The sequence below is a fragment of the Trachurus japonicus genome, chromosome 15, assembly GCF_045865225.1.
Source record: "Trachurus japonicus isolate A0001 chromosome 15, Traja_1.0".
Lineage (NCBI taxonomy): Eukaryota > Metazoa > Chordata > Actinopteri > Carangiformes > Carangidae > Trachurus > Trachurus japonicus.
The window spans coordinates 28,659,064-28,678,772 of NC_140921.1; the positions used below are offsets into that span (position 1 = coordinate 28,659,064).

The window sequence follows — 19,709 nt, forward strand, 5'->3', positions numbered from 1 at the left end:
CAACTGACAAATATTTATAGACGGACAAGCAACAACTTAATTAATCATCTTTTTTTTTTTTTTTTTTTTTGAAAATTGACCGGATTCTCTCGCTTTTTCTGTGCCCGACTTCCTGTCTGGTACGATCTGGTCTATCCAGCTTGACAACGGTTCCGTGGGCAGTGCGTCCAGGCTGCGCCCAACCTGTTATATTGCTATTCCCAGTGGTGGACAGTAACGGAGTAAATTTACTTGAGTACTGTACTTAAGTACATATCCAGAGGATTTGTACTTTACTTGAGTATTAGATTTCTTTTGTACTTATTACTCTTACTTGAATACATTTCCAAGACAAATACTTTTACTTTTACTCAAGTTAATTTCTAGGAAGGCTGAAAAGTATTTGTTACTTTCAGGTCTGCTCTTTTTTTTTTTTTTTTTTTTTCTAAAATCCTATTGAACACAAGCTGTTTGTCAAAGAAGCAAACCCTAACCCCTAAAAGCAGCACATCAGTGCAGCTGCTTTCAAAGAGTTCATTCTCAGAAACAAGAGTTAAAAGATTCTTACATTCATTTAGAAAAAAATATAGTAATTCATTGATGTGAAAAATAAGAAATTTACTCTTACTCTTATTTTTACTTAAAGTAAATTTAAAAGCATGTACTTTTGGATGCTTAAGTATCTTTAAAAGCAAGTACTTTTTTAATCTTACTCGAGTAATATGTCGACTAAGCTACTTTACTCTTAACGGAGTAAATTTTGACCAGTAGTATTTGTACTCTTACTTATAAAACTAACTAACTAACTAAAAAAAAAAAAAAAAAAAAAAAAATTATGAGACCAAAAACAAATCTCCACATCGTGGACAAATAAAACTAACTAACTAACTAACTAACTAACTCAAGTACTGGGGTCGAGTACTCTGTCCATCTCTGGCTATTCCCCACCAGTGGGGCGCGCCTCATAGTTTGAGAAGCACTGCTTTACACTGACTAAATGGAGGTGTGTGTGTGTGTGTGTGTGTGTGTGTGTGTGTGTGTGTGTGTGTGTGTGTGTGTGTGTGAATGCACACATGTAGGAGTGAGCTTTTTCTCTGTCCGTCTGTCTGTCCATCTGTCTCTCTCTGGCCTGTGATTGGCCAAATCCTCCTGTCACAGGTTAGATTGACTCCAGTCTGAAAACAGAGACAGGAGGAGGAACAAACATCTGTTTTGTACATTTGTTTACCTCGTGTTGAAACGACTGGAGTCAAAGGGGATTCAGAGAATAAACCAGGATGTTTAATCACCGTCCCCAGCCCGTGGAAAGATAAAAGCATCTCTGGGCCTGAGGATCAGTCAGATCCTCAGCAGACAGCGGTCTTATCGGAGGCTGATCTGAGCTCAGCCGGGGACTCAGAAGATGTGGAATTCAGTACCTCATTTATCCATGTCATCTCTCCCCGCTGCTACCTGCTTCAGAATTCAGGGAACATCTGTCCCAGACCCATGCAAGGTCAAACAGACTGTTGCACTTACACATGAAGTCTGAGCAATTTTCTTTTCTCCATTTTGGAGTTTAAAGGCATCAAGGCAGCGACACAAAGGAAATCATTATACCTCCCACCACATGCTCCCTCACACACACCCAGAGTATTTTTAACTCCTTCAGAGCCCACTCCCAGGCGGAGGTGCGGGGCGTCGGGGCGAGGGTCCGGGAGCGCCGGGACACCAGCGCGCGCTGATCAAAAGGGGAGGGGGGTGGGGGTGGGGGGGGCAGGGCATCAGCGTGACCGATCTACTTCCTGTACCCGGCTAACAAGTTAATTACCATCACTTAGCGTGTCACCGCTGTCACAGCACCGAGCGCCCGTGTACATGACCTCAGTCTCAGAGCAGGAGAGAAAAGTATTCACGGACCAGATGGCAGCTCAGTCCCAGGCCAGAGAGGGTGGAGAGGGTGAAGAGGGTGGGGGGTGGAGGGTGGGGAGGGAGGGTGGGGTGTATTTACTCTAGCTGGAAAAGAAAGCAGAGAGAGCTTTGCTCAAAGTGGAAAATGAACTGCGGGGTTGTTTCAAAATGCTAACACAACTCAGCTCTGTGGGGGGGGGGGGGGCAGCGATGAGGTCATCTCTGAGGTAACTGATGTGTGTGTGTGGGGGGGGGTTGTAGTGTGCCGCTAATGTCCCAGAAATATGAGCATTTTCATACAGTTATATTTCCAGATGTTAGGTTATACTTTATTTACCCCCGAGGGGAAATTGGTTTGTAACAACAGCTACAAGAGAAACAGAACATTGAGTACTAAATATATATATATACAGTATATACAGTGGTGGACAGTAACGGAGTAAATTTACTTGAGTACTGTACTTAAGTACGTATCCAGAGGATTTGTACTTTACTTGAGTATTCAATTTCTTTGATACTTATTACTCTTACTTGAATACATTTCCAAGACAAATACTTTTACTTTTACTGGAGTTAATTTCTAGGAAGGCTGAAAAGTACTCGTTACTTTCAGGTCTGCTCTTTTTTTTTTTTTTTTTTCTAAAATACTATCGGACAAAACGTGAAAATGACAGTTGCTGTCCTCTTATGATCCCATTCAGTTTATTTGTTTTTCTAGGTGTTTCTGCAGCTTTATATAACATTGTGGTTCTAAAAGCAGCACATCAGTGCAGCTGCTTTCAAAGAGTTCATTCTCAGAAACAAGAGTTAAAAGCTCCTTAAATTCATCTAGAAAAAAATATAGTAATTCATTGATGTGAAAAATAAGAAATTTACTCTTACTCTTACTTTTACTTAAAGTAAATTTAAAAGCATGTACTTTTGGATGCTTAAGTATCTTTAAAAGCAAGTACTTTTTTACTCTTACTCGAGTAACATGTCGACTGAGCTACTTTTACTTGTAACGGAGTAAATTTTGACCAGTAGTATTTGTACTTACTCAAGTACTGGGGTCGAGTACTCTGTCCATCTCTGTATATACTGTATATCATAAGCTATATAACTTATACAAAAAAAAAACCCATAACACATAAAAATACTTTTAAAACACTGTCTAGCTGTAGGCTGCTGGGCGGAGAGGAGGAGGCGGTGGCAGCGACATGTGGAGAATCTGTGTGGACTCGGTTCTCCGGTGAACTTTGACACAAACATGTGTTTCTGTTGGCAGAGCGCTGACAGGGTCAGGATGCTCCGCAGCAGTCATGTGGTTGTGGTTTAGTCCACAGACACAAGCGGTGGATGCAAATGCTTAAAATCAACTCTGTTAGCAAACTGTCTCCATAGAAACTGATCGTCCTCTGTCAGTAAGATTGTCTCAGACACAACTGAGGAATCTCCAGTCTGGAAATCCAAATCCAAAACAATAAGTTATTGTGATTATGTTGTTGTCATGTTATTATAAAAGTTTGCACGGTCTACTGGTTTTACCGGCAGTTGGCGGACTGCAAACCAAAGATGAAGCGCAAATCATAATTGCTTAGGAACCATTTAGGGGAAACAAAATTAAAACTTCTTAACGATTCCGATAGAATTGAAATGTTCCACTAGTTCCAAACGATTCTGAATTCTCAATGCCCAACCCTATGTACAATATAGAAAGAAATTAAGCCAATAAGTGATATAGATGAATAAGTAAATGGAGGAATTGCTGCAGGTCTTACTTTCCTATACAGTACAGCATCACTGAAACCTTTTTTGGATTATCTTAATATATTAATTCATCAATTAGTTTAGGGGTTGAAAGATGTCTGCCAACATGGTGATGGTGGAGCAGCTCACTGAGCTCTTCAAACACCTCAGGGTGAAGTCACTGAGGCTGCGTCCACCTTTATCTACAGTCTGTGGTCATTCAACTTGTGTTTATACTAGAACAGGATGGGGGAAGATGTGATGGTGTATATATAACATGTTTGGACAAAGCATATGAGACTTGAAGTGGTAGGAATGCATCGCAATATCTGAGAAATTAATCCCAATTTGATATTTTTTTGCATATCGTGCAGCCATAATTTATACTAAGGATATGATCTGAACAGATCAGGGTCAGACCTGGTCTTCAGTCGAGGACCACCACAGAGGGACTGACTTCTCTGCTAGCCCGTGATGTTTTCATCAGTTGCTTCATTTCCCTTTTCATGAGTCATTTTCACACATCTCTGAGATCCATCACTAGTGAAGCTAACCATAAAACCAAGACTTAAAGCAGAAGTAAGTGGTCCGGTCGTTTTCGCTAATGCTGCGTTCCAGGCAGGCTTTTGAAATCGTAAATTACAGCTTCAAGTCACAACTTACGACTTTGTAGCGTTTCAGGCAACCCACTCGTGTTTTTCCGACCTGTTTTACCGGTGAAAGTCACTATAGCGGCCACTCGTAACTTCCGACCTGTGAACTCCTACCAGATCGAACTGGTACCACTTCACGGTCGGAAAAATACGAGTTTCCTTGAACGCACCATAACAGTCCTCGTCGCTACGTCACCACATTCACGGCGTTCCTTGGCTGCACACACAGCCCTGCATGCCGTTCTCTCTCCTCATTGGATAAAAACTGTAGGATACGATAAATGTTTTCTCTTCGGCTCAGAGCAGAGCAGAGGGACTGAGAGACCCGTGTTTCAGTCCAAACACTCTATGTAAGTGATTGCTGTCGGAAGATATAACTATTTAATACTTATATTAACACAAATATATCACTTACTTCTGCTTTAACTTGGTCCACTAGGCTGCTGTGTAATGTCCTGTGCTATAGTCAGGTAAAACATACCTGTGCATGTATGTACACGTGTGCACACAATATGTAAACCTCAGCCCTCTCCCCTATCATCTGCCTGCACAAAACAGAGCTTTGTGTAATTACAGACTCTTCGCTACAGATGGACATATGCCAGCACACACACACACACACACACACACACACACAAAAAAAATGATTTCGGCCTTGTGAACACAATATCTCGAGAGCGCCTTGAGGGAATCCCTTCAAATTTGGCACGAATGTAAATGGTGACTTAAAGGAAGGGTTGGAGCTCCTGGAAGAGCGGTTCTAGCAGGCCACATTTTGAAAATACACAACTCAAAAGTCCAAGCCCCTTTACTCAGGCTTTCCGCGATACTGTCGTGTGTAACTGCACAGCATTGCTCACTGTCCGCCAGCTTTTTCTCATGGCTCATTCACATGAAATGAAACACCTGACATGATAATAAACCAACCAGTATCCAGCTTAGAGCTCCATCACCACCTACCAGACTGGAGTGCGGTACATTGGATCACTGGCGTTGTATTTTCAGCGGCGTAACTAGTTGATGACTCTGAGCGGGGAGGCGGGGAGGGACAAAGATGCCAGTTTGATTGACATATCATGATCCAATTGAATTGAAGATGATTGGATGGTGTTTTTACAGGACCGTCCGTCCCACAGGTGACTGATTTTTTTCATTTTTGTGAAAAAGCATTGCATTATTTGGTTGCAATTGGAGTGTGAAGAGGATTTCAAACAATTTAGTAAAAAATGCTTCAGAATAAGATCTCTAAACCTACCTTTAAGAATGAACTGATTGGACTTTAGCGGTCAAGATCAAAGGTCAAGGTCACAGTGACATTGAATGTAACCAATAAAGAAGCGAGCTGACTGCAGCACACATAGCATAACTAGAGCACTGGAATAAGAGAGTAACGACACGCATTGGTCCAATGGAAGCGCCTCCTGATGGCGGAATATGGGTATTGCAAAAGCGCTCAAGAACTGACATCTCTGCATTGTTGGTGAATGAGCAAGTTATTAAATTATTTTCAATAAGTTAAGGACATTTATAGATCACCCACGTTAATAGCATCATTGAGGACCCCTTACAGATAAACATGAACACATAGGCTAGTAAAAAAAACAAAAAAAACCCAACAGTTTTCTACATGAATGTTTAAATCTACATTTTATAATAAACAAATTATAAGTGTGATTTGATTGGCCATTTTCATCAATTTACAAGCAAGTGGGGAACACACATACATTGGAGTGAATTAGTTTTCTGGGCGCTTTTGCAATACTCATATCCTGCCACTCGTTGCGCAAAATGCTTACCACGGGAGTCAAGGGAAGTGTCGTTACTCTCTTATTCCAGTGCTCTAAGCATAACAAACCAGTGTGGCTAACGTCTCCATGGCTACCATCAACAGAGTACATCAGATCATGTTTGATCACGCGAGATTTCTGGCATGGGGGACGAGATTCTAGAGCACACCACACACAACACGATCAAAACTGTTCAATCAAAAATTTTTTATCTTTATGTGTGGGGTCTCTCACAGATAAAAAATCGGTTGAGATTTAGAAAATCTTTATGTGTGTACCAGGCTTAAACTGATTCTAATTCCAAATGGATTGAGCAAGGTCAATGAGTATGAGGGAATCACTGTAGGTCCATGGTGTGAGGGACAGCTGTCACATTGAAACAGGCAAATCTATCCACAGTGTCTCTGCTTCATGTAGAAATGTCACTTACTGTGACTATACCTCCAGACATCATCACTGGTCTTCTGAATGAGGTGCTATGTGCATTTACCATCAGTCCATCCAGTGTATCCATCTGCCTGTATACGTATATACCCCTGTGTTTCTGTATGTGCCACCTCTCACCCTCATCACTCATTCTCATTCTCTGTGTGTCTCTCCTTCCTCTTCCTCTCCCCTCTGTCTGGGTTCTGCGTTGCAGCCAACTGCATCCCTCAGTGCCAGAACGGAGGAATGTGCCTGAGGCCTCAGCTCTGCGTCTGCAAGCCTGGCTCAAAGGGGAAGGCATGCGAGCAGAAGACTGTGTCCACACACCCCTTCCCAGCCCCACCTGGGAACGAACCCACCAACGGGCACAACCCCGGTTACACCAACGGACACAACGTGGTGCCGCAGAGGCCCATACCTCAGCAGGTGTCCCCCCACGCCCCCCCGCCGGCAACCAACATGGCTCAGATGAAACTCAGCGTCAAGCCGGCCCCCCAGCACGTTCGACCGCATTACGTCCAGCAGCACATCCAGCAGCAGTAAGTAGCCTACGCTTGCTTTGATCCCACCTTCGTTAGCTGAGCTCATTCACACACTGGAGGTTTTGGAACTGCTCAGTCTTCCACTGTGGAGCTGCCCAGTGATTCTGCCACTCAACCACTGGAACAGCTGGAAGTTCCAGCTGATGTTTAATACACTGGTTTCTTACACTGTACTTTTCCAACCTCAGTGTCTGAACTCAGTTGGTCACCACTTCACCGAGTGAATATCTCTCGTTCACACACCATTTATCACTGGTTTGCTTTTACATCAGAGACAAAGTAAGTCAACTAACGTGTGTGATGACGAAAATAATACAACCTTAGCCTAAAGCTGATTGTAACAAAGCAGCCTGATCTCTACCTGTTGGGTTAGGGTCAGGCTGCTGAGCTGAAGTACGCTAGCTACATTATATACATTATAATTTAATGCAGCACCATGGTGATGTTAAAAGACCTATATGTGACCCACTCTGGCAAAATGAATCGGAAGTCGCAACGTCCTTTTTTTTTAGATAATCAGCTGATAATGTGGAAAACCAATAAAAAATTCTCAATTTTTTTTAGCTAATTTCAAAGAAATGACATTCAAAAACAATCTCCCAAAGTAGTCCAGATACTTGAGAAAAGGCACGTAAATGGTGCCTCTATGACAAGAAGGGATGGTATAGTGTCTGTGTAATCACGTGGTACGGAAACAGATGCTAAACCGAGCGTAGCATCGACACAACGCTTGTACATATTTTACAAAACATTATAACTTCTGATAGAGACGAGCTGTAAACAGCATCACTGAAGGTCATTGAATGGTGCCTCTATGACAACAAGAAACCGTATAGGGTGCGTGTAATCAGGTGGTAACAGGAACAAACGCCAGAGTCACGGAAGTGAGATATTCCTCCTCTGGCCTTTGAATGCAATTTTCTCAGCTTTTCAATCGGAAAAAGAGAGTGGAAGACCATAGTTCAAATGGCCATATCTTGAAAACCATCCAATGTATGACTTTTAAAGCTCATTTTCTCCTCTTTCCATTGATACCAAAATCTCAATTTTGAAATTTGGGTCACTGTGACTCATTTTGCTGGATCAGGTCACATTCAGCATCAAAGCTGATGTCTTTGCTGAAGTTAGCATGCTAACCAGCTAGCTCCAGCCCAGTGAGGCCGTCCAGTTGACTCTGAAAATGAAGATGCTCAAAAGGACGTATTACAACATCTTGTATTGTAAAGAGAATGATGGCTGAAGGACTTGACCAGTCAAATTCACCACCACCTGCCTCTTTAAAGTCGATCACTGGACAATTTCAGTTTGCTTCAGGTTCATGTTTCTTTAACCTAAAAAGATTTCTTTTTTTAGATTTATAAACTGACAGTTGTTGCCTATTTTTTATTCATTTAACCTAAACCTAAATCTTTACCTAACTAAGTAAAAGTACATAACGGTTGGCCCATTGCACAGGAATGGATGTCAGTTTTCTGATTGTCCTGACCACTTGTAAACTTATGTTTCATGACACAATGCACACAATCTACTAGAACTCCAGTACATTAATATTAAACACAACACAGTGTATTAAGTTAACACGAATCGCTACAGAGCCAATCCTGTAATAAAGACGGCAATAATAAGTCCAACAACCAAACAAAGCCAATAAATCACCAATACTTATTGAGCCATAACTGTCTCAGTACATCTAGTCTCTGTGAAGAAGCTGTAATATAACAGACTACAGCTGCAGACACTGTGAGTCCGATGGTCTCTGCAGCATCTGGGCCTGTTTAACCCAGTGAAGAACTGAAGCTTTCTCCCTCACTTCAGGGTACGGCCCCAGTTACCTTCTTAATACTGTTTTTCTGGGATGAACTGTAACGCCAGAAACACACTTCATGCGTGGTGTGAGTATGGTGGCAGACATGTTGATCTGCCACGGAGAAGCAGGTGTGCGGTGTTCACACTGGGTCCATCACTGCTGCAGTGCTGTGTCTGCAACCCTATCAGGATAGAGCTTGCAGGCTGCTGGAATGTCGGATATCATGACACTATAAATTGAAGTTCTGATTTATTTTTGACAGAAAAATGTCTTTGTGCCAGTCTATAAAAGTATTTATATATTTTTTTTATGTCTATATCCAAATTTCTAGATCAGGGTTAGGGTTAACTGAATCTCTCTAAAACGGAATAAATATTCATCCTGGCCAATCACTCGCTTGGTCATGATATCGATCTCAAAATCACCTCTTCATGCTTAACCCCAACTAAGTTTGCATAAATACCAAATAGTGTCCTCTTTGATGACCAGCTCTCCTTGACTCAGTACACCACTAAGCTCTTGGTCCAGACCATGGTTATCTCTGGCCTCCACTATGGCAATGATCTTCTAGCAAGACTTCTGTGTTTGCAGTGAAACCCTTGCAGGTGGTCACATTTATTGACCAACATTGGCTACTGGTGCTGCCTTCAGAGTAACTTCTGGGTCTGGTCGGATACAGAAGAGTACCTCCTTCTACAAGGAATGTCGTCTGGCGATCCCATCCCTGCTCACGAGGCAATCTTTGTCCAGACTGTGCCACTGAAATGTCAGTGAGGTCCAGATGTACAGATTTAAACTGGTATCTGGAGAGAAACACTGCCTCAAAGGACTTACATTTCCTGGAGGACTACACCTGCAATCGTTCAGGTTCATATCACCAAGAACATCCAGATGTGTGTTCTGAACCAGTCTGATACCTGGATTAGCCTTATAACTGAAATCTGGTCTGACTCCACTATATAGCGTATAATAATTTGTCCCAGCTGGGTTTGTTACTTTTTGCGTCCTCTGGAAAAAACATTTGTTGTCATTTGTGCTATTTGTTGGTACAGATGTTTTTGGAATTGACATGTGTTATTAAGTTGCAGTACGTTGAGCTCTTTGGGCCACCATACGTTCTGCTACGAGTCCATGTGTCCGGACCCAGAGGCAGAGATTAGATGGTTGGAGTGTTGCAAAGATATTTTTTGGGTGGAGTTTGCTTTTATTTGATAGTCAAAGTTTAGAGAGGGGAAGAGGGACATCCCGTAAAGGATCCAGACTTCAAACTGGGGCCTGCTGGTCAGGAATCAGTACGCCTGGTAGAAACTAGGGATGCACCGATCCACATTTTTTCACTTCCGATCCGATCCCGATACAAGAATTTGGATATCTGCCGATACCGATACTATTCCGATACCAGAGCTTTTTTTTTAAATTCAATTATTTTTTTAGATTTTCCCCTCCCACCTAAAGCTATGTTCTACGTAGGGGTGTCAAACTCATTCAGGGGCCACAAACAGCACAACTGGATCTCAAGTGGGCCAGAGCAGTAGAATAATAGCATGATAAGGTATAAATAAAAAGAAGAACTTTTCCCTTTGTATTATAAGATGTTTACAGTTAATGAACTATTCTTTTACAAAACATATTATGAACAATCTGAAATTTCTTCATAAAAATACATGTGCAATTTCAACAATAATATGCCTCTTCTGTCTTCTATGTAATTTTCACACTTGGCAAATTCATTCTGAGGGCGAGATTGGACTCCCTGCTGGACCAGTTTTGGCCCGCGTGCCGCACGTTTGACACCCCTGGTCTACAATCTGAAAAATTATGAGAAAATTTTGAAAAAAGCACCCCACACACAGACACACACACACCCTCCCCCCCAAGCTCGTATGGCCCTCGGAGCCTCCTAACGACACACCCCCTTCAGCAGAGCAGAGCAACAAGCCTGCCTGCAGAAACCAAACACGGCTTTGAATGCGGAGTAACAGTGTCGGATTCACAACTTCCACAATAAAACCAAAGATTACCTGTTCAACATAAACTCCGCTCTATCAGCACCGCCGCTGCAGCGGGGTCGCTCTGCACACAGCACACCGCGGCTCCGCGAGCTTTAGACCCCGTGTCTCCCTACTTCTCTCCCCGACACACAGCGCCCTGTCCTGGAGGTGGCCGGCGCTGCACCGGCGGTCCCGTTGTCGCTGCCACGGAACACACCGGCCTGACCGTCGGGGCGCCGCCGTCATTAGCGGTAGCTGGTACACGGTGGTGCCGGTGCTTGGGCTGCCGCGGTCTTGTTCCTTTCATAGGGAGCAACAACACGGGAGAGGTGTTGCGGGGGGCGCGCACTCTGAACTACGGGAGCCCAGCAGGGAGCGTTGGTAGTGGATGTTGAAGAGAAAATTGTTTTTGTTAAAATAAATCGATGTAAAGTACAAATTCGAATTAATCGATTTATTGCCCAGCCCTACATTGCACGTTGCTGTCTTGCTTTGCGGCTGTAGCGTAGCCAGGTAGGGGGCGGGTGGGGCGGGCGCCCCAGGCCCAGGTTCACCATAGGCCCACTGACAAGGGGGTTCTTGAGGACCGATTGCTAGAACCACAGCAAATATGTTTGCTTTGCTACTGTCAATTGAACCCGTCGCAGTACCCCTTGCAGCCCCCCTCTTCTTCGCTCTTTTCCTCCGCGCGCTGTTTCTGTTTGTGTGCACTGTGCAGGCTCATACAGCACCGCAAAGCACTCGCCCTGCTCATCAAGCTAGAGTTGTAACGGGCCTACCCGCGGTCGTTGAAGTGCGGACCCGACACGGACCGATACACTGATTATTGGGCCGAGCCCGGCAAAAAAAAAAAAAAAAAAAAAGCAGAATAAGCCAGATGGCAGCCCAGCCCCGGCCCTGGCCTGACCGAGTCATTACGAACCCGACTCGAACCAGCGCGTCGGGTTGGGCTGTTTATGCTCATTTAATTGACAGACACTATCATTTCGCTCTGTGCACGTCCTCACACATAGAGAGAGACTCATAGGAGCTCAGCTTCACGACTGAGACACGAATAGCGTATTTCCTCAAATAATAGCCGGCGTTATTCAATTAATAGCTGGGTCTCACGGACGTTCAGTCAGGGGAGGCATTTGAGGCAGTGCCTCACCTACTGTCAGGAATAATTAAATTATTTAGTTAATCTAAGGTTTAATTATTTTTTTTATTTCAGATAAATTTACCACAGGTTTAAATGTGTCAGCATTTGGTGATTTTCTCTGTTTACCTCCGGTCAGAAACCACTGTACGGTGTGTGTGTGGCTGACGCTACGTTGCCTCATTGCGTAACTCTACTGAGTGTGAGCAGCACGTACGTTCACGTTGCTTTCGTGAATTGTAAACAAACAGACGCCCCCTCGGTTTTAGCGTCCAGCAGTTTAGCGGCTAATTCAGCAGCAGTGATGGATAACTCTACCGGAGAGGCTCAACAACTTTTTTTTAAACTTCATTTGAGGAATAAACGGCAGCTTTTACCTGACGGGAGACCAACGGCTGAGCTACGGCAGCTAACAGCTAGCAGGTTTTACCTACTTTTCTCTCTCTCCCTCCCTCTCTTCTTTACACATGCACAGCCCAGGTTGTCTGTCATATCTGTTGTAAACTTTGTAATAATAGCTTGTTGAGTACAGTTAACATTATTGTTGCTTTGGTTTGAGTGTGGATTAATTGTTAACGGTTTGTTGTGAGCGGTGGTTCAATATCGCGATCCTGTTATTGATGAGTTGGATTTTAATAACAGCTGATAACTGTGTAGATGGCGTGGATTGTGATGAGAAGGTGTTGCACACATTTTAAGAGTTATCTGTGCAAAACCTGTTTGTTGTGACTTTCTTGCGTGATTTGCTGACTGTGAAGACTGAGGGGAGGGGACAGCATTGCACTGTCGGACCTGGGTGCTGTGAAAATGTTCTGATTGATGGGGAGTGAAGCACTGCGCCGCAATGTGGTAACTTATTGTTGAATCCACGGGTCTATTGTCAGTCTCATGTAGACAGCTGATAGTCTGTGTATGAGTCGGCAAGAAGTTGAGCACATAGTTACAGTCTGTCATGTGCGCATTTACAGTGGGGGGGGTGGGGGGGGGGGGACTCTCTTCCTCCCGACTGCGTCCCAGGGGCTATTAATTATCGTCCCAAATATAAATTGTTATGACAGCGTTGGTCTGGAGCCCTGTGTATTAGACTACATTTGTATCGCGCATTCCTAATAGGCCCACTACAGGGTCTCGCCCCATCTGCATGAACCAGTCAGCTACGCCACTGCTTTGCGGTGTTTCGAGCATGAAATATTTACAAACAGCGGACATGTGTGCTGCTCAATGCTACCCGGCTGCTGCTGCTAGTGGCTCAGCAGGCTGCAAACAGCGGAATGTATTTTCTGAACGGGGGTGTGTCTCATCGGCCTCACTGACACACGGCACACGCCTCCTTCAGGAAATCCGTTCCACACTTTTGCAGCCACCTAGCAGAGTAGCCAACAGGAGTAACTTTTGGAATCATTTCAGCAGACAACCATGAAAGCACATGTGTTTCAGGGATCGGAAATTTGCGCAGGTGGGATCGGAATTTTCTGATCCATTAATTACACTCGTATCGGTACCCGATACCGATACTGGATCGGATCTGCCCCATCCCTAGTAGAAACCCTCAACATTCCCCTATCCAGAGGTGGTCAAGGCACTTATTAGGACAATACTTGAGTTGGGTTGAAGGTAGGCTCGGGCGATAGGACGAATGTATCGCCAATCGACCACCGGCTGAGTCCGTCACGGTTGATTTAATTTTTGGCGATTGTCTGGGCGATTTTTTTTTTGCATTTTATTTCGCCAAATTAAAAGGTACTTTATTAGTCACATATACAGCTAGTACAGTGAAATTCTTTCTCTGCATTTAACCCATCCCTGAGGAGCAGTGGGCAGCCGCGGTGCAGCGCCCGGGGACCAACTCCAGATTATGAGCCAGTGCCTAACCACTACGCTACGCGACGCCCCAGGAAGATATAACTATTTAAGACTTATATTAACACAAACATTCTGATTACTTCTGCTTTAATGTATTCTGAATGGTAATCAGGGCGGGACCTAATAAGCTTTGTGCTTCTCCTGTTTTCCCTTTCGGTCATGTTGCAACATGTCCGAAATAAATAAAATTAAAAAAAGAAAAAAGAAAAAACCAAGAGCTGCTTTATAATCAAAGACCACATGGACGTCTACCTTTATACAATAAACAACAGCCCACACACTCACTATCTCTATCCATCTGTGTAATAATGTAAGATTTCCTCCCTGCACTTTCATGCTCAAGTGGAGCTAAGACTCCACTGACTCCTGTGGTTTCTAAGTGTTGCCCACAGAGACGGTGCAGTCGCGGCTGATGCAGAGGAACAAAACCAGATATCTAGTCATTCATGTGGCCGCACATCAGAGCAGACTTGTGATACTAATGGATGCTATCTAAGCTGTTAATGAATGCATTGCATGTGCTGTGTTTCTCGTCATGCACTCTGTAAAAGGTCCAGAGGGGTTTTTAATGCTCTGCATAGGCACAGATAATTCCTTCCAGACTTGTGTCCTCGAAAGCTGCTCTCAATTTGCAGAAGGGATTTATCTCTCACAAGGAGCTATTCTTTAGCTGCTGTGAGCAGCAGGGGCCTCATGTATCAATACTTGCGTGGATTTCATACTGAAACATGGCGTACGCCAAAATCCAGAAACTGTCGTACGCACAAAGAAAATCTGATGTATCAAAGTGTGCGTACGCATGGATCCAAGCACTTTTCCTTTGTACATCCCAATCAACGTGGAATTGAGCGCACATGCCGAAGTGGTAATCTCCTCCCTGTCCACGCCCCCATTTAAATATGCAAATCAATGTAAATAAGGCCAGCACCAAAGATTCCCTTCTCTTTACGGTCAGATAACACCATGAAAAACTGTGAGGAACAGCAATTTAACCAAATTTGAGTTGAAGGTGCTCCTCGATAAAGTTGAGCCGTGTAAACATCTTTTTTTTTTTTTTTTTTCTTTTTGCCGTCCTCCGGCACCATTACAAAGGGAGTGGGAGAGTGTGTGTGTTATATAAAGGTGAACGTGAGGCGGAGGACCGCTGTCATCCCAAATGAAAGCAGACAATGTACTCTAATTAAATTATGTGAAATGGATTTACAATTTTATTTGCCTTCTTTTATACACAGATCGCGTAGTAAATGAATGCAGAAGTGCGCCAGGGAGGCTGATAAAGACACATGTCCAACTTTACGCATGTGTTTATTGACATGAAGTACTTCACACAGTCTGTGTAGTTTAACCAGCAAAAAGAAAGTCACTGACAGTGTGATATTTCGGCAGACATGCTCAATGTGCATCGGGGGTTACATAGGACAATTAAACAAATACATTTACTTTGCGTGCATACAGTCCCAGCCTGTAATCTGTCCCCAACTATGCTGAATGAATGAATCGTGCGCTGAACCAGCCACCTCGCCACAATGTTTGTTAATATGTGATGCATTTACGCATCACATATGATCTGTACATTTATAGTATAAAAATGCTTCCTGTTCACAGTGTGGTCAGCACCTGAATGGAGGCGACCCATGGCGCCCCGCCGTGTCGCGCTCTCAGGCCGGTCGCAGCGCACTGCGCTCAGTTCCAAGAGAATTGCCCTCGGAAACCAAAAGAGTCATCATGTGCAAAAAAAAACCTCCGGGACTCGTGTGCACTTCGCACTGCAGCATCTGCAATATCTTAAGACTAAAGCTGACATATTTCCTGCACCACTTTGCGCATGCTTTTCTATCCACCTATCTAATTGCAACATGTGGATGGGTTAGTTGTTCATAAATGTGTCTCTGATGTGCACATTACTCTGAGGACTAATTGTTTTCACATTATTAACAGTTTCACAGCTTCACCTCTAAGTGTCGCCAAAGGAACAATAGCTGTAGAAACGTGCGTACGCCAGCTATGGAGTTGGCGTGGGCCACCGCACTTTTCCACGGTCATTTCACTTTTGATACATCTGAACGTTGGCGTGGAAAATGACGTACGCCACTTTTTTGTGCATACGCAACATTGATACATGAGGCCCCAGGGCCGTGCAGTCATCTGAGGAGACAAAGCAGGTAATAATTCACAGGTAACACATGTCACTCAATCTGGATATTAGGTAGGAAATTGGGTCATAAAGTTAACGTTACTTTTATACTTGAATTAACTTCAGTCTTGCCTATTGAAGTGTTTTTTTGGAAAAGAGTCACCTTCATCACACTGGAACAAAACCAACGTGAAACCAGCGACCACTAATGCTGATGTGTGAGCTAACGTCTCCTCATCACAAAACAGACTAGAGACTTCTAGAAGTAACAATCTGAAGTTGTCTGTGTCATCGTCATGTTGATCTACCGTTGGTCTTTAGCTCTTGGGTGGCAGCGTACCCCCTCTCCTTCCTATTGTGCAGATCAAGTGATTTATCCTCAGAAGAACTTCCAGCTTGACTTTTTGAAACAGTTCAAATCTTGTCACAGAACATTTATCAGTGGGTTTTTTTTTACACCTTGCTTTTTATGTCATCTAAATTATCTTTCATATTAATTTAGATGTTTCCTTTAGTGAACTCACAAACACACAGGTTATTAAAGCTCTGTTAAATCATCATCACCTCTGGGATAAAACCTAAAACCTGTAAACCACTGCTTTTAACCTGAAACTCTGAGGGACACAAACTGTCTTTCATCTTCCAGAGATTAGAAGCAAGGAGGCATCACTCCATTTATTTTATTAGACTGTGTCCTCCCGACTCTTTAGTTTCACCTGAGGACAGATAACATCTCACATCTGGACTGAAGAAGCTGCAGCAACTGTTTTCACTAACTGCCTCATTAAAAAAAAAGTTTTCCACACTATAAAAGGCCAGGTCACCTCTGCAGCTGTGCGTAAATATGAAGTGAAGTGAGCTGAGGAGGTTCCTGCTGAGAGTAGATGTAGGGGCGGGGCCTGCTCAGCTCATTACCTTCAAGGTGATGGTCTGACTTTTACAGCCTGACTTCAGTCGGGTCTTCTGCAAATGTTTATGTTTATGACAATAGGCATCAGTTGCAAATGAGTGAAGTCAGGCTGTAAGGGGCAGCTTGACTGGAGTAGAACAGGAAGTTCTAGATAGAGAAGATCTTAGGATTTTCTCACACGTTCTTCAGAGATCCCTGTTTCAAATTCCAGGCGGGGGGTGGGAGCGTATTCCCTAAAGCGGGATTAAGGAAAAGCCTTGCTTATTTCAATAAAGTTGACTAATCCAAGTTGGAGTTCCGTTCCATCAACTCCCTGTTAGGTTACCATGGGAACTTTTACTGGCGAACAAGTCAGCTCCAGACCAGGCTAAGTGTCAGGCTTGAAAACATCAGTTAAAACAGAAGTAAGCGGAATGTTTGTGTTAATATAAGTCTTAAATAGTTCTATCTTCCGACAGCAATCACTTATATAGAGTGTTTGGTCTGAAACACAAGTCTGTCAGACTCTGCTCTGCTGTAAGCCGAGGAGAAAACTTTGCTTGTATCCTACAACCTTTATCCAATGAGGAGAGAGAACGGCATAAAGGGGCGGTCCTCTCTGTGTGTGCAGCCAAGGGATGCGCGTGAATGTGGTGACGTAGGGACGAGGGCGGGGACTGCTAACTCCATCGGCTGACAAGAAGTTAGCCAAAACCACCGGATCGCTTACTTCTGCTTTAATAAAAAGCCCATTTAACCCATGTCTCAGTATTTTATTGTCCAAAATCAGTAAAGACATTGATCATGTAGAAAAAGTCACTCATCAAATACAACTTCTGGTGAGAACAGAAAACATGCTAAATAGAGGGTATGCGCATGACGTCACGGTACTCGGAAGTCGCTGTGGAACATCCACTGAGTGGAAAAGAGACGAGTGGCAGAGCCGCCAAAGTTGAAAAACGAGCAAGTAATGAAGCGATTTTCTCCGAGCCCACACAAGTCTGACATGTCTAGCTTTGCCAGCATGTAAAGCATGCATGACCTAACAGAGCTGCTAAAAATCTTGAGGATACGTCTCACTTTGACCAAGTTACATTCAAGAACGTGTTCTCAATGACGGAAAGTAAATTTTGATTTTTTTCGATCGATCAGCTGTGTTTACAGTTTCAGGTGTCATAGTTCTGATGTTTAGACAGATAAATTAGTCCTCTAACACATCCTACAGTTCGACTGGTCAGAGTTTTTCAGAATAAAAGCAGCTCGTGTTTTAGTGTCGGGAGTCACTGTCAGGACGACAGTAACAGCAGCAGTAACAGTAATCTCATCCCTCTTCACAGTAACAGTGAGCCTGTCAGTCACTCTGCAGGCACCGCGGTCACACTGTGTGTTACAGTCAGTGTCCGTGGAGCAGACGGTTTTGGGGAGCTGGTTGTCGTATCCTTATGACATCAATTTGTTTTGATATAAGATATTTTATCCAGTTATGAGTCCACCGCTATCCGCCAGCATGTTGAGGGACGCTTGTTTTGCCACTCAGTCCGATCGAACGGGGCGTTGCCGAGGGCAACGTGACGTAAACGCATACCCTCTATAGAACACGATTATATAAAAAAGTCTGATCCCATTCATAAGTCATTGTTATCAGACATGAAGACACTAAAGACACAGAGCCAACTGCAAATTGATGTGTCTTATCAGCCACCAAATTTGACAGGACAACCACACCTACTGCTGTTAGTTGACTCCTTCAGGACGTTGCTCCTGTTGGGTGACAGCATATACGCCCTTTCTTCCCAGTTCATCGTCTTGTGGGCCCACTTCCTTATTTCGATTGCCTCCATGATCCAGCGTTGACACCTGTTGCTTTCAGTACCGATGATTTTGGCCTTGATGTGGTTTTCTGTCCGATATTGGAAATTTGCCGATAACCGATTTTGTAGACTTTTCCCCCAAAAAAACTAATTAACAACATGCTTCCTGTCAGGAATTAACACATTACTGTATGACTACATCTATTGTGATTCATTCCACAAATTAACATTGTTTATTTGTTTACAGACACTTTAATTTATTTAAGCAGGCTTTTAGTTAATGTGTTAAATTGTTTTATTCATTATATTTGTATGTTTTTACTGTTGTATTTTATTTTATTGTGAAGCACAAACAGCCACTGCATACGTTGTGCGTTGTACCGCAGCGCACGCTGATTGACTTGAATGGGGCTGCTGCATTGCTACAACGTGTGTGATGGCGACGATCGGAGCAGGGACGGATTATGAGGAAATCTGGGAGTGACCGAACAGACACGTGTGCTCTCTGTCTGGCTCATTGAAACAGCCTATATCTTATTACTGGATGCTACCAGTGACAGGCGAACAGTCAATCATGTAACAGCTGTGTAGCTCGGTTGCAGCACCATCGCCATGTGTGTTTGTTTACAACAGAACAGCTGTAGTAAGAACATGTGGACTATTATTGTGCATCTGAATCAGTGACGGCAATAGTTAAGTAGCGAATTAAGTAGTGATGGCCCACCACTACTTAATTCACTATGAAGGCACATTATCGGGTTTTCATTATTGGCAGAAAAACCGATAACGATATGGACAGATATTACATTTTTAAGCTAATATCGGCTGATATTATCGGACATCCCTACTCAAAATCAATACAAAACCTTGAAAAAATGTTATCCAAGGCAAACCTGTGTGACTCCCTGACAAAGGCGTGTAGCTGAAACGCGTAGGAGCAAAAAAGGCTTTTTAACTGACAGAAAGTGCCTTGGACATCATTTTTTCACAATTGTCCCATCCAAAGAGAACCTCCAAAAAGAAAACACTGTTGAGTCCAGGAAGCGCTCCTGCACAGACATTTTGTTGACA

General features: G+C 43.5%; 1 protein-coding gene across 17 annotated transcripts in view; it reads left to right on the forward strand.

Moving 5' to 3' along the window:
* Nucleotides 1-19,709, forward strand: part of ltbp1 (latent transforming growth factor beta binding protein 1) — a 198,190-nt gene that overhangs the window by 46,494 nt on the left and 131,987 nt on the right. For all 17 annotated transcript variants that reach the window (XM_085800895.1, XM_085800894.1, XM_085800897.1 and 14 more), the window contains exon 3: nucleotides 6,678-7,002. In XM_085800895.1, coding sequence (XP_085657021.1) covers nucleotides 6,678-7,002 — 325 coding nt within the window. The remainder of the gene's footprint in view (nucleotides 1-6,677; nucleotides 7,003-19,709) is intronic.